The following is a 22133-nucleotide window of genomic DNA, read 5'->3' as shown; positions in this document are numbered from 1 at the left end:
AAAATTGTTTTTACTTCCAGACTTATCCTTTATTCCACAAAGGACAAAATGCAATTTGGACATACTCTGACTGTTTTCATATTTGTGGGACCTTTGATCTTCTCTTGTGCTATTTATGCTAAAGTCTTGTCATACAGCTTACGTAGAAGACAAAGCAGAGAGAGATGTGCAGTACAAATGAGTCTTCAGGCCAACTCTAGTCTACCAGTCCCATTGTGACTTGATTGAATCAAGAGCTGCCTTAAGCCTCATGTGGGAAAACACCCTTTGACATCATCTCAATAATGCTTAACACAGCCACCCGCCTGGAATTTTAATGAAGCAGAAACAATTTATGACGTCATTCCAGAAATAGGTACCGTATATTATCGAGATCAGCCTGAGACACAATGGTGCCCGAGGGGGAAAATCCAAATGTCAACTGTTGTATTCTCAGTTATAAATTGTTATTAACTAGCTTACAATCTGATGCTCAAATTATGCTGCTTGAGCCAGCTCAATTTGCCTCATAGTAGGGATAACTCTGTGCATTATTTCTTCTAAAAAAAGAATTAGCATATTCCTAATCCAGAAATAACATACATCTCCAGCCAAATGGAGTCCAGTAAATTGGGAGTAAAAAGGTTATGGAACATTGCCATCTAATGGAGATCTGAACTTATTACATGTTAAAATACCACCTCCATCCAACACAACTCAAACCATTTGCAGTTTAGTCCCAAGATTGCTGTCTGACTTTCTCTTTAACAGTAGTGTTTGCAAAGAGGTTGTTGTCTATTGTTTTACCAAGTGCTTTTGGCTCTTTTCAATATTGTTTTCTGTGGCTGGGTTGGGCTGAGCTAAATTCTTATACAAGTGAGACCTCCAACAGAATGTTGCAGTGCGGAATGTTGTTGAGAATCCCAGGCACTCCATGACATTCCCCTGCCCCTAGTTTCTGTCTGCACACCATGTGAGTCAGCATTCCATAATTGCAGAGCATGTTCAGCCTCATTAGGGTGGGTTTCTTTAGGAGGGAAGTCCCCCTTTTTGTTTGTTTTTCCCCTCTGAGCCTGCAGATAACTCCCCTTTGTGAACTGGCACTCTTTGGGGTACATTAGCAAAGGCCCTTTGGGGTACATAAGCAATGGGGTACTCAAGCAATGGCCAGAACACTGGAAACAGAGAAAAGTGTTTTGATTTATGTTTCTGCTATGTGGGCTTTAGAATTCCCAAAAAAAGCAGTGGCCCATCCTCTCGGTGTTCATACAACCACTTAATATTCCAGTTAAAAATAAGTAACAACCATGCTGAAAACTTGCCAGAGATAGGTTTCCTCTTTTGAACAGAGAGAGAAAGAAACAGCTCAATTTCTGCCTTGCATCAGACATGACTGCTTCCAGTCTGGTGTTTCAGCAGCCCACTCTTAAATATCTATCGTTTTGTGGAAAGGACAAGATCTTGATGTGGGAGAAAGATGAGCAGCCAAATGGCATGGAAGTGCTGGAGAAAGCATATCTGTGGAGCATCTCCTTGCTTCAGAGTAGAAATGCTGCTTTGTGTAGCATCTTGCCTGATGAAGAGCCCTAGAGAACTCAAAACAGGGTCTCTGCCATGGGAGCATATTCATCCAGTGCTTTTCAAGCTGCACTGGCTCCCGGTGGAGTACAGGGTCAGATTTAAGGTGCTGCTTTTGACCTTTAAAGCCCTTCACGGCCTAGGACCCTCGTACCTACGGGACCGCCTCGCCTGGTATGCCCCACGGAGAGCCTCAAGGTCCATAAATAACAACACCCTAGTGGTCCCAGGCCCTAAGGAAGTTAGATTGGCTTCAACCAGAGCCAGGGCCTTTTCAGCACTGGCCCCAACTTGGTGGAACGCTCTGTCTCATGAGACCAGGGCCCTGCAGGATCTGATCTCTTTCCGCAGGGCCTGTAAGACAGAGTTGTTCCGCCTGGCCTTTGGATTGGAGCCAATTTGATTCCCTCCGCCCCCTTTTTCTTTTTTCTTTTCCTTCTCCTGCAATGAGGCTCCATTTTAATATTTTAATGTTCCATTATTTTAATGTTGTATTTTATTTTTGTTTTTAAGTTGTAATCACTCATCTTGTTTTTATTATTGCTTGTAAGCCGCTCTGAGCCCGGCCTTGGCTGGGGAGGGCGGGGTATAAATAAAAAATTATTATTATTATTATTAAAAGCTGGCCACAAGTTTGTGACATTTTGGTTGTCTTGAATAAAATTAGTGCTGTTTTTCTAGAAAAAGACGTGCTGGAATTCACCATGAACACCTCCCTTGTTCTCTTAGAATGGCAATGGTGCCCACCTGAGAGGTGCCGGAACTGAGTTCCAGTTCTGGCTGAAAAAAACCCTTGAATAAAAGTATTATCCAACTGTGGATTTTGACATATTTAACCTCTTGCAAAATAACCTGTTCTTCTTATAGAAAAATACCTCACACTGTGTCCACCATTAGCTGTGCTCTCTCTAGTGATAGATCACAAAACGAACAAATGCTAAGCAAAAGGAGCAAATCTGGCCCAAATAGTAGACACTCCCTATTGGCTGGCCACCAAAAATGTGCTATGAGATGTAGCCTTCAAGGAAACAGCTCTGAGCACGTGCCAAACAATTACCAGATTACTAACTGGTCTACCGTTGCAACAGCCCTACTAATATTATGTGCTACAGCTGGATTGACATCATGACAAGAAGGTGAGAAGGTGAACCTGCATAACTAGGGCTAGAGAGTCTGCTTATCACATTTTGTTTTTCTGCCTGGACACAGATGAGAGGGACTTTCTGGCCATAGCATTTCTTTTGGATAGGGATTGCCTGAGCGGTGCAGGAGACACTCTTAAATAAAGGACAGGAAAGAGTATGGGCTTTAAGATTTGGGGAGGTTCTGCTTCAAAAATTGCTTGACATTTCACTTTGGCTACTGAGTTACTGGCCTAGCAAGTGGACTAGCCTCCATTGAATATTTTGGTCCTTATTTTCTACTTGCCATTGACCTCAAAAACATGACGACAATTTGAGAAGAAAAATTAGATGTGGAGGAAAAGAAGACTATGACTGAAGAAAGAAAAAAAGAAAGGACAAAATTGCCAAAGGAGGAAAAATAGGGGTCGGCATTTGTGCCCAGCTCCAGACCTGCCTGCTGATTTCAGCATTTGGTGGGTAGAGTGTGTGTGTGTGTGTGTGTGTGTGTGTGTGTGTGTGTGTGTGTGTGTGTGTGTGTTGGAAGACACTTTAGCTAAGAGTCCTTGCCAAATCCAATCCAAATAATCAGGCTTTCCCAACAGCACTCCGATGAATCAAATGTCTTTAAAATATTTACAATAAAACAGCATGAAGGAGGAACAGAAGGCTAGGAGGGGAAATTGCACAAGAAGAATCAGATAGAAACGAACCTCTTTCTTTGTGGAATGAGGCTGAGTAATTGCCAACTGACAGTCTATGTCCTCGTAGGCTTTTTCCCACGACTTAATTATACCTGCAGTGTAAAAGCAGGAGTAGTAGGCATGTTGATATTTTTCACTGTGCTACCTATGGAATGATTGGCCGTTGTGGGCAGCATGAGTTGCCCTCCCAGGTGGTAAGTGGAATCTTTTCAAGACACTGCTGATCAAAAAAGCAGGTAGGCTGTCATTTTTTCCCCTGCACTTGGATTTCAAAAATTGTTTTCATCCTGCAAATAATTTACGCTGTACTCCTATATCAAGGAACCACCAAAATCAAGGGTGAGGAAACTGAGAGTCCCCATTCATCATTGGGCTGTAACTCTTCTCAAACCCAGCCAGCAAAGCCAATGGTCAGGAAGGATTGCAGCACCTGTTTGAGTGAGCAAGTGGCAAGTGGAGTTGGGGGGGCAGCAGTAGCAAGCCGCCAGAGAATAGAGTTTTATTGTGTGTTTTTTTACTTAACATATTTTTATCCCGCCTTTCTCCCAAGTTCTGACATCAATTATCAAATGCCGAATAATAAAAACAACTAGCTGAAAACAATAATTGAAATACAATGCAGCATATTTAAAACCAGCAATTAAAATTTTCCCTGACAGCAGAAGCCTGTTCCAGAAGCCTGTTTGAACCAGAAGGTCTTATCCTGCCAATGGAAACATAACAAAGTGGGAGCCAATCAAGCTCTCTTGGGAAGGAATTCCACACTGTTTGCACTGACTTTGTCTTCCCTACACTGAAAATGCTACCTCATGTGTCCACATTTCACTGGATACCAGGATTAAACACCCATCTTCCCTTCTGTTCTGAACAGGAGATGTGCAAAGAGCTGCCCTTTGTGAGAGAGCATGATGGTCGCTGATATAGGTGCCTGCCCACAACTTTTAGTGGTTCTCTCTCTTTCTGCTCCTTTCGATGTGGCAGCCATTTTGTGTTATGTCACATACCCCATGGCAGCCATTTTGTGACTGGTGCCCACAACACTTGCCCACATTCCCCCAAAAGGTTGCTGACCCCTGCCCTAAGCTAGCCTGCTCTCTCAGGTGAAACGGAGGACAATGTGTGCCCCACCACCAGTGCTGACAAAGTATTCAACTGCTATTTGTGATTGTATACAAAGAAGGGAGCAGAGGCTCCATCTCCTTTGCCTGGGGCAGAAAAATATTTTGGTGCTAGCCCTGTATTGGCATGTTCACACACCTTAAAAAGGTGCTAGTGAGTGGTTTTCCACAGAGTTCTGCTGAAATGCTGTTGCTTCAGCTGTCCAATGTCTGCACTGTCCTTTTCACTCAGTGTTTCCCAGGCTTTACTCTCCCTATGGATATAACAGGATCTAATTTAAATCTGCATATCGCAGAAATTAAACCTCTAATTAGACCAGGCGTGCCTCTGATTGCTTGAGCAGAAAAGCCAGATAATTCACAATTTTTGGAATTAAAAGAAAATTAATGAGTAGCCGACATGGTAAATAAGTACAAAGCAGCATGAGGAAGATTAAAAATGCTCTGGAGTGTCTGACGGCAAATGGGTAAATGCCTACTGTGTTAACAATATCATCTCTCCATTAAAGGCTAGAACCCAAATAATTGCATGCAAAGAAAAGATACTGAACAACTTCAGAAAGGTTTGGTTCAAGCTATGACCAGCAGGCCCCCATAATCATATTAATAAGACTTCTACAGCATGAGGAAACAGGTAACAGGCTAGAAATAGCTGTGACTCACCTTGTCAAGTTATATAAACTTCCTGAAGTCTTTATAAGGAGCATAAACAATGCCTTCAGAGCACCATATGGCATGCCATACCCTCGGCTGTTTACTGGGGTAAATCACTCTTCCTAGTTTTACTTGGAGGAGATGCCTTGTTAAATTTTTGTTACTGTGAATTGTTAGATTTACTATTCTTCAGGGGTTTAGGAATTTGTTTTCTCACCCAGCTCTATGCAAGTTAAGTCTCTGACTTGGGATGGGCAGGATGAGAGAAAGTGTGGCTCTAACTCACACACCGTAAATGCCAGTGTATAGATGTGAACATGATGATGATGATGATTACAGTGGATGGCACTGTGGTCTAAACCACTGAATCTCTTGGGCTTGCTGATTGGAAGGTTGACGGTTCGAATCCCCCGACGGGGTGAGCTCCCATTGCTCTGTCCCAGTTCCTGCCAACCTAGCAGTCCGAAAGCACACCAGTGCAAGGAGATAAATGGGTACTGCTGCAGCAGTAAGGTAAATAGCGTTTCCGTGCGCTCTGGTTTCCAACATTGTATCCCGTTGTGCCAGAAGCGGTTTAGCCATGTTGGCCACATGACCTGGAAAGCTGTCTGTGGACAAACACCAGCTGCCTCAGCCTGAAAAGTTAGAGGAACACCACAACCCCATAGTTGCCTTTGACTAGACTTAACCATCCAGGGGTCCTTTACCTTTTTTACCTTTTACTTAAACTCAGGGCCATCCAATGAAGCTGAATGTTGGGAGAGGACAGGTGAAAGTAAGCACTTCTTCACACAGCTAAACTAGTTCAACGAGTTCAACTGATTCCCTCCCACAAAATGTAGTGAAGGCCACCAACATGGATGACTTTTAAAAGAACTAGACAAATTTATGGAGGGCAAGGCTGTTAATGGCTACTAACCACAACGGCTATGTTCTAGGAATCACAGGCTGGAAGAGTGATCTTGTGCTCAGCTCCTGCTTTTGGGATTCCCACAGGCATCTGGTCGGCCACTGTGAGAACAAAATGCTGGGCTTGGTATGCCTTTTGGTCTGAACCATTTCTAGTCATGATGGGAATGCAGGCAGGCTTCCTCTATAGGTCTGATAGGCCTCATACTGGAAGAGATACAAGGTCTATCCATACTCATCTTTTGCCCTGTTCTTTCCAGGCACAGGTCCACACTTAAAATTTCATTGTCTCTGTGTGTGTTTCTTTCTCCTCCCCCCCCCCGAGCTTTCACCACAAAAACCCACTCTTTAGTGCTCAATCGGCGCAAACATCAATTTGGGTTTTTGTCGGGTTGCCATTTAGTCCAATTGAGCTTTAAAGAGTGGGATTTTGTGGGCAACACTCTACAGTAAAAAAATGGGGGTGCTTGGACCTGGAGCTTTAAAGTATGAACCGTGTCTGGAAAGAACAGAGGAAAGGTCAGTGTGTATAAGCCCACAATCAGATATGCAGGAATCTCAGTCAAACAGGGCTTCGGATTTAAACATGTGAATCTTAGTAACAACAATACAGCACTTTTCCTAAGAGCTCAAAGTTCTCCAGTGGTTCCTTTCCATTTGTAGAAGGCCTTTTGACCCAGTGAAGGCTTCTGCTAATAGAAGGGGAAGATTCCTTGCAGGTTTCTGTGCTACTAAAAAATCTGCACTAGGGGTTTAGACAATCTTCCAGAACAGGGTGGAAGGTACACAAGTGGGCCGCAAGGGTGGAGAGGGGAACTGGGAGGAAAACAACCCGCTTTCATTATTGGGAGTCTCCACTAGATTCAAGACTCTTCTACAAATGGACAGAATCCCATTAGTGAAAGGGCACCACGCGATGAAACCCATACAGATGAGCTCTGTCATCCCATGGTTTATTTTTTATGTATTTCATAAAAATTATATAATGCTTGATTGTAGGAAAAAACCTCAAAGCAGTTTACAGAAAAGATAAAATTCTAACACTATCACTAGCTTGGTTCTCTGCACTACCCCACCAAGGATCCCAATAAGAGGTTCAGATGTGTGGTTGAATGTGTGGTGAGATGATAGCTTGCATTGGCTCTCAATCCCTACCACAGCCCTGTAAGAATAAAATATTCGTGCACCCTTTTACTGATAGGGAGCAAGGCTGAGGCTAAGTAAGGGACAATAGCTTGCTTAAAGCTGCCAATGAAATGCATGGCTGATCTGTGGTTTAAGCCAGAGATTTATTCCAGTCCAGCCTGCAGAGAGTCACTTTGCATAAGAGGGCAGTGTGATTCACCAAAATGTTAAAAAATAACTCTGGGGAAAGTACAGCAGAAATATGCAGCTTTCAAAATAAGTGAGAGGCAGAGAGAGTTGTTTCTTGGAATGCATGTCCATTCTTGCTGCTTGTATTGGCTCCTTCTTAATATGCAGGTAGTGAATGACAATCATTTGAAATGTCAGGTTTTTCTTTCTCCCCCTTGCTATGTCACATTGGTTCCAGTGGTGTTTGTTTGTTTGTTTGTTTGTTTGTTTGTTTGTTTGTTTGTGTAAGACAGAAGTAGATTGGGAAGGGCAAATTTAAAGCCATTCTCAGGTTGGTAGAGAAGCTCTGTAATCAGTAAGACAATTCAGGGTGATGTGAAGCAAAAGGGTAATTAGGACATAAAGAAACATACCTAAATTGAAATTTTCCTGTTGATCACCCAAAAATATCCTGACTCATGGAGCAGGAGGCACTCTCTGTGACTCAGAGAATGTCACTCAAGAACGCACCAAAAATATATTACTATGAAAATTACAATTGATTCACACAAACACAATGTATTGTTCTGGAAGAAGAAACCTGAGTCAAGCTCACAGCAGCTTGTGAGATATTTGACATAGCATTAACCCCACAGAGCAAGAGGCATAATGAACTAAGGTAATATTTTACACAGAGTTAGGACCTGGCTAGACCAGTGGACTAGCATGCGTAAAGTTACCATATTTTTCGCCCTATAGGACGCACTTTTTCCCCTCCAAAAATGAAGGGGAAATGTGTGTGCGTCCTATGGGGCAAATGCAGGCTTTCGCTGAAGCCTGGAGAGCGAGAGGGGTCGGTGCGCGGGCAGACATGGCAGGTCTCACTGATAGCACCAATCAGCTGATTCATGGAGCCCTGATGAAAAACTAGTTAGTGCAGCCAATCCAAGTAGGATTTGCTGTCAGTGAGCCCTACTTGCAAAGAAGCAACCAGGAGCTCACTTTACGCATCCAAATGTGCCTTTGTAGCAACATTGTGTGACACACCTGATACAACTGTTCACCTTGACTTTTGACCTTTGAGATGTATATTTTTAGGACCCACCTTATTTTTTGTAATTTTAACTTGTTTTTAATAATGTGTTCTAATTGTTGTAGTATAGGTCTTCTAAGAGCTTTAACTGTATAGTGGTACCTCGAGTTAAGAACTTAATTCATTCTGGAGATCCGTTCTTAATCTGAAACTGTTCTTAACCTGAGGTACCACTTTAGCTAATGGGACCTCCCGCTGCCGCTGCACCACCGTTGTGCGATTTTTGTTCTCATCCTGAAGCAAAGTTCTTAACCCGAGGTATTATTTGTGGGTTAGCGGAGTCTGTAACCTGAAGGGTCTGTAACTCGAGGTACCACTGTACACTGCAGAAACCAGAAACCTGCAAATGTGGCCCTATTTATTTATTTATTTATTTATTTATTATTACATTTATATACCACCTTTATCTTCCAAGGATCTTGTCAGAGACCAGGCTGAGGAGTGCTGCTCTGATGAGGAATGGTGGGAGCCTCCCCCTCCCCCGGCTCCTGATCTCCTGAAGCTGCCCAGGAGCAGTGGAGCAGTATAGATTTGGAACAGTGGCTTGCAGAGAGGCATAGTTCTGAAGACAAAAGTTGAGAAGAACTGGGGGGTGAACAGCCAGGTGAAGAAGAACTGGAAGGGTGAGAGCTAACAGACTGTCTCTTACTGAAAGTGTCCAGCCTATCAGTCCAAGGTCACGTAGAGCAGATAAAGTGGCTACACAAAAAGCACGGTGGTTGTGAGATCAGGCGGAAGTGATGGGGTGATCAAGGGGGAAGTGGGTGGAAACCTTAATTGGGAGCACCTTCATTCCGAGAATGGATGCTTTGTTCTTTTGCTGTGATCATTAAAAACTCTTTAAATGGTAAGAGACTCTTTTCGCTTTATCCTGCTTATCTACGGCCAAAGTGGAGGAGGAAGCCGAGTACCCAAAGCCTGACAAATTTCTGTAGAAATGACAACTAGTAAGCATCCTTTCTGCAAGTCATCAAAACCACAGGTTTTTAACTTTATTTTGATATGCCAACCCTGCCTAAGCATGTCCAGAAGGTACCTTGAAAATGCATCCATATGTCTTCACCATCTGTACATAGAGCCAGGGTTTTTATTAGCTCAGACTGAGAAAGCAGTTCTGTAGGCAACAGAATTTGATAGGTCAAGAAAAGAAGTGAAGATAAAGTCTGCCAGTCTGATCAGTTATGGGTGAAGCCAAAGACTCTGGAGCTTACTGAATCCAGGTTACCAGTCAGAAGACGATTTTATGGTAAAATATCAGTAAAATATTGGCTAGTTGGCAACTCTGAATTGATCCATGCAGGCATAGGTCAATGGGGATTTACAGATCCATTTCGAATTGCAAACTACACTTTGAATATTTCTGTTCTCAACCACAGTGAAACGTTCCACGTTCAAAAGCATAACACTTTTCATGAAGTAGTTCCTGGTGCGTAAAAAGAATGGTGTATCTGCATGGATGTGCCAACACTGACATTACTTAATATTTGCAGACCCCCATTGCCTAAAAATTACCAGTTGCAGTGCTTAACAGTAATTATGTTCATCGCTTGGAAAATGGCCCCCATAAGTTAAACATTCTCTCTAAGCGCTTTGATGACGAGCTCAAATATTGGGTACCTGCTGTAACGTGCCTCCACTTCTTAAGCGTACTTATTCCCTCCCCTTCCCAAATGCAGATCCTGAGACTATTAGCAGCCATAAATAATTGCAAAGTAATTTAATTTTAGTGCTCCAAAATAGACTGCCACAGCTATGCTACAATAAAGGTAGAATTGAATAAAGGTGGGATTGAAATCATAGAGTTATTTGCATCATAAATTCATTGCAAGGTGCTGGTGTTCTCGCCAAAGCACCATCATTAAAGGGAACACAATGGCAGATAATTGCCCCAGTCGTATAATAGGTACAACTGTATTTCAAGGCCCCCCTTCATTATATATCCATTTGGCTTCTGTTCTAATTGCCAAGCTGCCCTCGGAATTTATTTGATGTCATCTGCACCTTGTACTTTAATGTTCCTGCTATTGTAATCTAACATTAATTATATTTCCCATTAAAATATTGGAAAATGCTGCCATTTGAACCGTGTACATTTTGTAAATGAGAAAATGGATCTCAGCCACTCTGCCTGCTTTGATTCCATTTCACTTTATTAGCAGCCTGCATCATAATTCTCCTTGACTCTGAGCTCATGGAGGTAACCATCTTTCTTAGAGGGAGGATTTACTGTGAGTCCCCTTCTTCAGAAACAACATCCCATTTGTCTACAACCAAATATATTGTTTATCTCTTTCCCTGCTTCTTTGTTGTCATCGTAAAGATTAAATCTAAAATTCAAGCTTAAACAGAAATCCGTTTGCTGACATTGGACACAACCTGCATGGAATTTATCTCTGCGGTGTTTTTAAACTTCCCAAACTTTCTTCCCATGGGTAAAGAATTTATTCTGCAATGTCAGCTTTTAGTGGGACTTTGAAGGCTTTTGCTGCAATCCTAACCCCAATGACCTGTGAGTATGCCCCACTGAACTGAACAAGACTTACCTCTGGATAGGACTGAGCTGTAAATGTCTAATCCATAGCGATATGAGTACTACATTGTTGCACGACAAATGGTGTGAGATTCCAGGTGTTATTGGAATTCTAAGGTCATATATATATTATATATAATGTTCATTATATATAATGTTCATGCAATCGGAGAGGACGCATGACAGTGGTACCTCGGGTTAAGAACTTAATTTGTTCTGGAGGTCCATTCTTAACCTGAAACTGTTCATAACCTGAGGTACCACCTTTCTAATGGGGCCTCCCGCTGCCGCTGTGCCACCACCACACGATTTCTGTTCTCATCCTGAAGCAAAGTTCTTAACCCGAGGTACTATTTCTGGGTTAGCAGAGTCTGTAACCTGAAGCATCTGTAACCTGAAGCGTCTGTAACCCAAGGTACCACTGTATCAGGTATCCTGGCAGACAGGAGAGAAGCAACAGACTCAAATTTCTGCTGGGGACTATCTCTTTCTGTGATGTATGTCTGAAGTTTTGGGGGTGGTCTTGAGCTACAGGGTAGGCAGTTTCAAAAGTCTATATAAGAGCTTGCACCAATGTTCTGGGTTCCTCTCCTCCCTCCCTGCGCGGGGTGAGTGGGGGACCCTGTTGCAACAGTCTAATAAAGATCATGCTTACTAGCTGCTTTGCTTCTCAATATTCTCTGGTTGGCCCCTGTTATTTTCTCCTAGAGCCAGTGCGGTGTAGTGGTTAAGAGCAGTAGTCTCGTAATCTGGGGAACCGGGTTCGTGTCTCCGCTCCTCCACATGCAGCTGCTGGGTGACCTTGGGCTAGTCACACTTCTTTGAAGTCTCTCAACCCCACCCACCTCACAGAATGTTTGTTGTGGGGGAGGAAGGGAAAGGAGATTGTTAGCCGCTTTGAGACTCCTTAGGGTAGTGATAAAGCAGGATATCAGATCCAAACTCTTCTTCTTCTTCTTCTACCGATAGAGAACCTACATAAGGACTCTAAACAGGCTCTTGGATACCCCACAAGGGGGAAAGGAGCAGTTTTTTCTTATAACACAGGGATTCCCAGCACTTACCCAGGGTTGTGTTTTCCTTTGGGAAGATCGAGGCACAACAGAGGCTAGTGTATTTAAGAAATATGGTGTATTGACACATATTTCCACCTGGAAGTCTGCAGCGGAAGGGGCACAGTAGGAATGAGCAAAAGGCAGATTAGGATCTACTGTTCAATCTACGTGTGACTTGCAGTAATCAGGAAAATCAGGAAGCGTTTATAACTTCAATCTGTTCAACCATAGCAACAGTTACGTCCTGGCTAGAGGCATAAAGGAAGCTTGGGTGGGGAGAGAAGTCAGGAGTGGATTTTCCTAGGTTTAGCATGATGCTCAGAGTTACCCTTACCCATTTTTGTTTTTATTTTAATTTCAGGCCTATGCTGGCCCACTGAGCCACTGTGCAATTGCTTGGCTCCAGTTGGTGGATCTAGTAAGAAAAAGACCAAAGTGGATTCCACAAGCCAGAAGACTGCTCACTGTTGCCTTAATAGGTGTGATCCTATTAGTGATTTCAGCCTTGGCACAGATTGAAAAAGAATGGGGGAATTCCTTTGTAGCTCTATAGAGTGCTTTTGCAACATGCCAGCAAATGAATGTAACACAGCAGTAACAAACAAGAGTTTATTAATGAAGTTCATAGTCGAAGGAAATAAATGTCAACAAGACGGGGGGGGGGAGAGAATCATCTTGATGTAATGAGTAAATTTCAAATTATTTCATCAGTGTTGGAATAATTTCGACATCTGCTTCTGCTAATGTGCTCTGTCTGGAAACCTAATGCAACATGCTGCTTTGCTATGAAAAGGGGCTTAAAGCCATTATAAAGATCACTTCCTTAAAGATTTTAATGGAGTTCAATGATCCTTTTGTTATGGGGTTTGTTATGTGAATCCAGATTGACTTATCAAAAATATAATTTCCCCAAATTAGAAAACATAAAACTGAGGGCCGTATCCAACCCTGCAGCTCTGCTAACACAAGGGACTTCTGTGAGTGCAGTGCAACTTCTTCTTCCTCTCCTGTTCCCTCCAGTTCCCCTCACACCCTCAAAATCAGTTGGGGAATCCCCCAGAGCGGATTTTGGGGTGCATGGAGGGAGGAAAGTCCCATTGTGCCAGCAGAACCCCACTGACACAGCACTGGAGACAATCTAGTCTTCAATGGCCTTCTCATCCTTAAAATTAGTTTGGAGCAGGGCCTCAGCCATCTGGAATTCTGTTCAAGTTATTACATCGCAGAGTAACATGGCATGAAGCTTTTTCCATCACTACATCCACACGCTGGGAAAAGCTTCACTTGCTGAATTTCTCTCAGCTGTTGAAGTCACAGGAGTCCGCTACCTTTCCACAAACAACTTAGAAAGCCTAAATAAGTGGAACAAGAAACATATGTGTGCCTGATCCCAAATAGCACTGCTCAGAACCTCCTATTCAAACTATGAAGAGTGCAAAGTCCCACTTTCTTTAGAGGCTACAGCAATGTGTTTCAACATATCATTGTGATGCCCCAAGGTGTAAAGGGAGGGATATTATTATTATTATTATTATTATTATTATTATTATTATTAGCCTTGTGTAGGATTTCCCACAGCCAACTTCGTGTCCCAGCAGTCTGTTTGAAGCAGGGATGAGGAAGTTGGGGCCATCCAGATGTAGCTGGACTCCATCAGCTCCAAGCAGCATGAGCATGGCCAAGGATGATGGGAACTGTAGTTTAACACCATCTGGAGTTCCTCATGCCTGCTTTAAGAGGTCTGGGGAACAGTAAAAGATCCAGATGCAGTACCGATCGCCCCACGCCTCCATAGTTCCATGTGTCCATTGCCCACCTCTGCCTTCAACTACAAATGCAGGTGGGTAAAAGAAACCTGCGCAGCAATGGCGCTAGACACACAATCACTGCATCTTTTGCTGCTCCTTCAGAGCTTTGAAAGAGACTGACAAGTTCCCCAGGTTGGCACCTGGCAATCGCATGTCCGTGTCACCTTCCCCTACTTCTTAGAAACATAATAGTAGCAGCTTGCTGATACGGTTTGGGAGAAATAGGTTGCCCTGTGTTCTATTAAGCAGCATGAAAATATCCAGCTTAATGAAAATGTATCTTAGAAGTTCGACACTAGAGTGTGACAATATCTAAAATTTGCCTCAAAGGATTGTGTGCTCTGCTTGTAGCTTTTCTTGAATATATGATAGCAAACAAAACTGTCATGAGAACGAAGCACTTCATAAGAAGCTCTTTTCAGGTTTTGCAGTACACATCGTACTTCAGCTTTGCTCCCAGCTTGGTTCCTTCTAAACACTCCTTGAATTTAGCATCCACTTTCTGGCTCTGAGCTTCATCAAAAGTGTTCTTCCAGTCACCAACCACACCTGGAATGAAAGGGAAATGGAGGGAGGGAAAGAGACATTTAATAGACATCATATAAACTTTGCTAGACAAAAATATGAAGATCATCCAGTAAAAATCTTTAGGTTTTGTTATTGTAACCGGGAACAAAATGGTACAATTTTTTTCCTCAGGTTGGCCAGTAGGAAGGCCTCTGAATACAGCCACAAAAGCTATGGCCCTCCTGTGTCAAATTTGTCAGTCTTCTCTGCAGTGCTTCTTGTTCTGTAAGACCATCACGTTCATTTATTGAATCTCTTTTTAGATGCATGTAGCTTACTATATAGGGACGCGGGTGGCGCTGTGGGTTAAACCACAGAGCCTAAGGCTTGCTGATCAGAAGGTCGGCAGTTCGAATCCCCACGACGGGGTGAGCTCCCGTTGTTTGGTCCCAGCTCCTGCCCACCTAGCAGTTTGAATGCACGCCAGTGCAAGTAGATAAATAGGTACCGCTCCGGCAGGAAGGTAAACGGTGTTTCCGTGTGCTGCTCTGGTTCGCCAGAAGCGGCTTAGTCATGCTGGCCACATGACCCGGAAACTGTACGCCAGCTCCCTCAGCCAATAAAGCAAGATGAGCGCTGCAACCCCAGAGTCGGTCACGACTGGACCTAATGGTCAGGGGTCCCTTTACCTTTACCTTAGCTTACTATATACTAATACAGTGGGAAAGGGCCCTAGCTCAGTGGTAGATGACATGGTGTCCCTTTTGGGAGGCAGGGTGGTGTATAAAAACAACAAAAACCATTTTCCATGTAGGAAGTCTCAGGTTCAGTCTCTGGTATCTCCAGGAAAGGCCCCCGGTCTTGACCTCAGGAAAGCCTCTGCCAGTCAGTAATGACTAGAGACAGCCAACATGGTGTTCTCTCAGTGCTGTTGGACTACAACTTCTGTCATCACCAACTACTGGCTATGGTTGATGGATGCTGCAATCCTATGTGCACTTATTTGAGGGTAGGCTCCATTGAAATACTCATTGTTCTGAGTATAGATTAGGGATAGCTAATGGAATGCCCTCCTAATACGGTTGGACTACAGCTCCCATCAGCCCAAGCTGGCATGGTCAGTGATCAAGAAATTATATATACTGTGGCTCAAAGCACCTAGAGAGCACAGCATTGGCTTTCCCCAGATATATATCCATAGGACTGCATGGTTAATCAATTAAAACATGGAAGACACTTATGACTACTCATAAGAGACTGCTCTAAAGCAAGCTATAGCAAAAATAGAAGTTTATCACCAACCTTTCCGGAAGATCAGGGGGCCAACCGCTCCATGTGTCTCCTGTGATTTGTCCCTCACTGCTTGGAACGCAGTCCTGTTTGCAATAGCCTGAATTTGCTCTGCAGTAGCAGTAAAGCCAAAGAATTCAGCTATTTGCTTCACTCCAGCAACCAGGTCCTGAAAGCAATGTAGTGAGAAGGTCAATACTGAAAGTTCTTTCTCCCATGGTAAGCTACACCAGAACAATATGGGATTCAGAATACATTGCCAGTATTCAAGCACAGTCATGGTTGCTTTGGGCTAATCTTGGTGATGCCACCAAACAGAAAGGTCCACACTAGCCATATAATGCTGCAGGTAGATGAAAACTACAGGAGGCAAATGGGTACTGGATGTTCAACTCTCTCCCTATGGCAAGCATCCAGAGTATGAGACTACCTTACTGCAATCAGTGTTCTTGCCACGAATATGAATGCTGGGGAACAAACCCTTAATGAAATGGATGTCACAACTGAGGCACATCCAAAAGGAAGTACGTCAACCCCCTATGACAGAGTTTGCTCTTCCTGCTTTCTTTGGAAAGCCATACTTTCCATTAGTATAGTTAGACATACTCATCTCTCAGGTTTTGGCTGCTACTGTGTTGCCAGCGATTCCTTGACTATTCAAATGAGTTACAGAAACAAGCCAGGAATTCCACTGTTGATGACATCAAGGGCCAGCATTGGCAGCATTGGCTCATGTTCTTCTTCAGATGCCAAATCAAGGATGGAAGCAAGGATCACTGTCCTCTAGCTCCAAGTGCCTATAGGTTATGGGCATGGGGTGGGGTTATTCACTGGGACACTCTGCTCCTCAGATAAACTGAGACTCTCTGTCCTTTGTTATCACTTCAAATATTCCAGGCTCTTCCCTCACATTCAGAAAAAGTTTAGGAGCTGAAACATGGATGAGTCCGCCCTCAAACTATGATCCCGATCTAGTTATATCTTGCAAAGCCTATGCAAGTTGGGATAGCGTCTTATTTTTAGACTACCCTTGCTGGTGGTTATGAATATGCTCACCTCTTTTAGTTGCTCATATGTTAGAACCAGAACATTTTCATCATCTATGTGTTTGTTCCACACGACTGCATGGTCAAAATAGCTTCCCCAGGCAACTGCAGGTCAGACCAAGATAACTCATCAGAACTATTTTATTACTAGTAGAAACTGTTAAAACTTTAACAGTAGGCTATTTTTAAAACATTGCATAGTGTTCACACAATATCTCTTTATAGCCACAGGGATAACATACAATCACAAGAAAAGAGAGATTTATTCTTAAGAATGATCAACAAAAGTCTTTCAAATTTTGTCTCTGATAATATGGGGCCAGCTATTGGGGGAAAAACATTCATGCACATCCTCAGTTGGGCTTCGGCTATATATAGACAACAGGATGTTGAAGGTGACATGAACGACTGTGATGCAAACACTCATCCAATATTCATGTACAGCAAATAGTTTTTTATGGTTTTATACTCCTGTTTGATTGGGAGTGACACTGAGACAAAAGGAATGTGAGTGCACACCAAGGACAATAATGCCTCTATCATTATTCCACCTCTCTCAACAACTATCATCAGTTTTTAGCCCATGTTCACCAGTCAAGGCACACAGATGCTTCCCTTTCCAGATTGTATCTCCATTGCTAAAAAGCCATTCAAACTGCAAACCACAATTATCGTGGGCAAAACCCAAGTCTTCCCCTGCTAGCACTAGTATCAGCAAAATTGGTAGAGCTTGAATATAGTTCACATGTTTTCACAAGAGGTTTAATTTCCCAAATCCATTCAAAAGTATTAATAGAGTACCTTGCCCATTCATAAAAAGTGAAAAAAATTCCTCCCAGGAGTTATAACTGGGAATGCTTGGAGCATTGTTGTGAAAATGGAAAAATGATGCAGCCGTATCTTTAGGATTACGAAATAGCAGCAGTACCTGAGGTGAGAAAACAGGACATAAATTTTAACTCCTCCTGTCATTAACAAAAACAATGCCACTTTGGGCTACCTAAACTACCTAAACTACAACTAGAAGTAAGCTATTCTTTTGTAAGAGAAGGGAAGGCTGAAATAATGGCCAGAAAGAACTATGTCATGAGTCCTTTCAAAAAGCACATTCTCAGGCACTCCAGTCTCTCTGGTTTCACATCCCCTGAAGGTTGGAGCATGAGCCCATTGTGATACATTATGTTTCTAGAAACATCTGGTATTATAAAAACTCATGACTGCCCCATGCACTTTACAACATCTTTATTTGTGGCTGACGAAAGGAATGGCCCAATGCTTCCTTCCTACTAAACCTCTTGTCTTGTATTGTTACCAATATCCAGCACCAGAAACATCTTACAGTGCCCACAAGGCTCCCACGAACTGTTGATTGCTTTACAGTTGTGAGTCACTTCTGCAAATGTTTCCTGACAAATTAAAGAAGCTGATCTTATACCACTTACCTTGGCTTTATTTTTGAAGATGGACTTGGGAAGAAGGTTGTAGTGGAGGTGTGTAGCTACAATCCTTGGAGATGGGAACTGTTTCATCCTCTTTTTTTAAAAAAAAAGGAACAGAAAAGTAGCATCAAATGGATGACTCAGACATATATGAAAATGATCGGCTATGTTGACACATATTAATCAAAAGGCAGTTGGAATAACTGGGATTCCCACGATAAACCAGCAGAACTTACATCTCACCATTGGCTGAGCACAACAGCCATGTTCCGTGGTGCCCCAGGTTCTTCACCACCGCTACCATGCTTCTTCGTTATCTCAGAATGACAACAAAATCAGGATCACTACTGAGCACTTGGTGAACTGCCAGACATGGCTGATGGATTACTCCTGGCTTGGTGGGTCACCAGTTGGGCAGGTTTGCCCGTGTTCCCTTACTTCCTTTCAGTGTGAGTAACGCATGTGTGTGAGTGAAGTGTCTGATTTTGGAGGCTAGGCTTTGTGTCTTACTAACCTGATACCTTTCTGGATCCCCACACTCAATGAAAGGTAGCTCTGTGTTCTCATGCTTGGTTTTCAAAGTGGTAGCGATCAGATCATTCACAATCAGAATGAGCCAATTAATACCTGGAACAAACAAATAAGTGGAATGCTTGTAATCCTTATGGTGGACTTTAAGGCATTTCACCATCCCAAGTTGATGGTTCCCCAGCCCTGGCACACCAACTTAACTTTTACACATTGTAGAGAAGTACCATCATAAGATGGAAGAGTTGACATTTCAGAATTGATGGGTGGCTATATTCCCAGAATGCTGTCTGGAGATTCAAAAGAAGTGCTGTCTGCCTTCTGAGGAAAGCCAGCCCTTTAATTCCAAGTGACAAGAAGACAAGTGACAATACATACCCAGAGGTGCTTTCTTAAGAAAGAAATTCATGCCTTTTTTCTTTCAGGAAGGCACATGGCCATATATCTGAGAGAATATAGCAGGAGTAGCAAATGTGGTGCCCTTCAGATGTTGCTGGACTACAACTCCCTGACTATTGGCTATGCTGACTGAGCCTGAGGGGAGCAGGGATCCAGTTACACCTGGAGGGAGCCATGGTCGTTACCCCTGCCTATAGGCTCAAGACCAACTTTATAACCATGATTGTGCTTGGTCAAGGTCTCACAAATAAATCATTCTGCAGTATTGTTTTAAGCTAGTTATAATGACAGGTTGAAACTATTTTTCAATCAATAAATATTCAGATAGAAGTGTTCAGTTTTAATAACAGTTTTTAACATTACAGTAAACTGGTTTGGGCTTTTACTCTACTGCATGTTCATTTTTAAAAATATATCTTCTTTGTAATACAGCCACTAAAATATTGAATAATCTACTACCCCTCCCAAAAAACACCACCACCAACTCTTGAGTTTTGCTTCACACTTGTGAAAACCATGCTCTCCTCCCGTACTTCCTGGTAGCCATCATTTGCTGTGGCATCCAAACCTGGTCAAACTATGGTGGAATCTACACACACATTTTAAAAAAACCTTCTGAAAATGTACTTTTAAAGCGTTTTTTTAAAATACATTGAATTTTCCATAAGACTCACCATTGCTATCTAGTGTCACATTGTATCTTGCACTTAAAACACACTTAAAACGTTTTATTTGAAGCTGTATAGCTGTGATTACTGCAAACCACAGTCAACCTCCAGTTCTGATTTGGAGACAAACTATGGTTTGTGGTAACCATTCAGACAAAGAAAGAAAGCAAGAAAGGTTACTATGAGCAACAAAGTGGGAGAGGAGGAGGAAATCCGTGTGAACAAAAGGAAGGAGGAGAAAAGGGAGGAAAGAACGCACAAATCCAAGACACATGGTTTGGTTGTGACATCTACACAAGAACATTGCCTCTCTGGCTTTGTCCACTCCAAACTCAGTTTGATAGTGCCTTTAAAAATGCAAAGCATTTTTATTGAAATGCCTTAAGGCTTTAAGTGCATTTTCAATGGTTTGCACAAGTAGCAATAATGGAAGAGCAGGTGGTCTAGTTTTCAACAGGTTTCAGATGTATTGAAAATAATAAGCTTATTGGTGTGACCCGCTCTGTAAACCAGTTAAAGGCAACTTCTGTGCTAGTGCACACTACCCTCAGCAATGCTAGTTAATAGCTTTCCTTATACAGTACTAAAAAAAACCACCCATCAGTCTGCTGCATTGCTCATGACATCATTGCTGTATGTAGAAAAATAATGGAAGGTTGTATTCACCACATTTGGGATAAGACACCAACACCACATCATCTTTTCTGGCTTCGAAGTTCTCCAGAGCTTGGAATGTTTCTGCATTGCAGACAGAAGACGGGTAGAGGATTCCCTGGTAGGTAAAGAGAAGCTCATGGATGCTAAGGCCTTTGGACTTTTCCAGAGCTTTCTCTATTTCCTCGACAAAAGTTTTCTCAGTCATCTTTGCCTTCTTCGTTGTGAGCTACTGCTGGGTTGCTAGGACAGCAAAGGCCTTTAAAGAAGGCATTTTGAGGGCGGAGTAAACCTTATTTAGCTTTGGGCTTATCCTTTTGTGTTTTCTGCATTTTATGAGCAAGCCAACCATATCAGATCAGCTTCCTTGAGTCTATTCTCTTGAAATGAAAACCAACCCACTTGTCCCACCTTAGGTACTGGAAATACTTTTCACCCTTTCAGATAATCCCTGCTGAAAGCAAAGAGCATGGGCATCTCTACAAAGTAAAAGACATGCAAAAACTAATTCAACAGGTGCTACCGGACAATGTATTAAATTCAGAGTTACATAATAGTGCCAGGAGTCAAGTTTCTCACACCATGGTCACTAGGATGCCCATGTGTTCACACAAAGGCAGTCGTCTATTTCAAGGGCTATCCAGTTAAGAAGAGAGAATGGGGGCCTTTCTGGGTCATGTGGCCAGCATGACTAAACCGCTTCTGGCACAAGAGAACACTGTGACAAGTGCCAGAGCGCCGTGTGTGTGTGTGTGTGTATAAATCTTTTTTTGTGGTAATTTCGCTTTTAGAACATAGTAAGCTGCTTTAGACCAAGTCATAACATTGGCCCATTTATCTCAATATCTTCCTAGCTGACTGACCTTTCCTAGCTCTCCCAGAAGATATCAGGGATGGAAACTGGGACTTTCTGCCTGCAAATCAAGCGCTCAACAGAGCAGAGGGAGGATCAGGGCCTTTGACGGTTCCCTCACTGCCAGAAGCCAAGTTACAGGGAACCAGGCAGAGGGCGTTCTCGGTAGTGGCGCCCGCCCTGTGGAACGCCCTCCCAACGTCAAAGAGAACAACAACTACCAAGCTTTTAGAAGACATCTGAAGGCAGCCCTGTTTAGGGAAGCTTTTAATGTTTGATGCATTTCTGTATTTTAATATTTTGTTGGAAGCCGCCCAGAGTGGCTAGGGAAGCCCAGCCAGATGGGCGGCGTTATTATTGTTGTTGTTATTACTCTCAATTTTACCTTCCAATACTATAGCGCAAACATTCTCTCTAGCTGTTACATAATGCTTTAACTCTTTAACTGTGCAATGTACCATGCAATTATTTTCTGATGGTTCGTTGGTTCCACCTCATGATACTTCTCTATTATATCCATTCTACTTGTTGACTTGAATTGCATTATTCTGATGGGCATCTTGAAACGTAAAAGAAGATTTTAAAATAAAACCAAGCAAACTCTCTTCTACAAAATGTTTTAATCGGTCTCGATCTAGTTAAAGTTCGTTGCTGTTAACTTTAGCTGGGGGTTGCAAGTGACTTTACAGCCCAATTCTTTCCTACACGCGTGTACTCTGGCTCCATGAGCTTGCAGAAGATCGCAGTAGCAGAGCAACTGCTTGGCATACAGAAGATGTCAGGTTCAATTCCCTGTATCTCTGGGAAGGGCTGTGAATGTTCTCTGCGTGGGCCAAAAGACTGACTCCGTATAAGGCAGCTGCCGACGTTCCTATGTTCAGCTGCGGCGGGAAATTCTGCACTCCAG

General features: G+C 42.8%; 1 protein-coding gene and 1 long non-coding RNA gene across 4 annotated transcripts; one reads left to right on the top strand and one right to left on the bottom strand.

Moving 5' to 3' along the window:
- The first annotated feature begins 3837 nt into the window (after window positions 1-3837).
- On the top strand, window positions 3838-12527 carry LOC308583839. Of its 2 annotated transcripts, none has more exons than XR_014006451.1 (3): window positions 3838-4526; window positions 5010-5662; window positions 12396-12527. It is a non-coding gene; the product is annotated as an uncharacterized lncRNA (long non-coding RNA). The 2 variants fall into 2 exon arrangements; XR_014006452.1 differs by having other exon boundaries at window positions 5010-5667.
- A 102-nt stretch (window positions 12528-12629) lies between these two features.
- Window positions 12630-21330, bottom strand: SULT6B1 (sulfotransferase family 6B member 1). Of its 2 annotated transcripts, XM_081188142.1 has the most exons (7): window positions 20386-21330; window positions 18639-18751; window positions 18128-18217; window positions 17487-17613; window positions 16696-16790; window positions 15652-15808; window positions 12630-14391 (listed from the first exon to the last, which is right to left on the bottom strand). In XM_081188142.1, the coding sequence occupies exons 1-7, from the start codon at window positions 20579-20581 to the stop codon at window positions 14261-14263; spliced, it is 909 nt and encodes a 302-aa protein (XP_081044268.1). In that variant the 5' UTR covers window positions 20582-21330; the 3' UTR covers window positions 12630-14260. The 2 variants fall into 2 exon arrangements, with proteins under 2 accessions (XP_081044268.1, XP_081044269.1); XM_081188143.1 differs by lacking the exon at window positions 18639-18751 and having other exon boundaries at window positions 20386-20582.
- Window positions 21331-22133: the final 803 nt, after the last annotated feature.

This window comes from Podarcis bocagei (assembly GCF_964188305.1).
Source record: "Podarcis bocagei genome assembly, chromosome: 3".
Classification (NCBI taxonomy): domain Eukaryota; kingdom Metazoa; phylum Chordata; class Lepidosauria; order Squamata; family Lacertidae; genus Podarcis; species Podarcis bocagei.
This window is presented reverse-complemented; position numbering and strand designations above follow the sequence as displayed.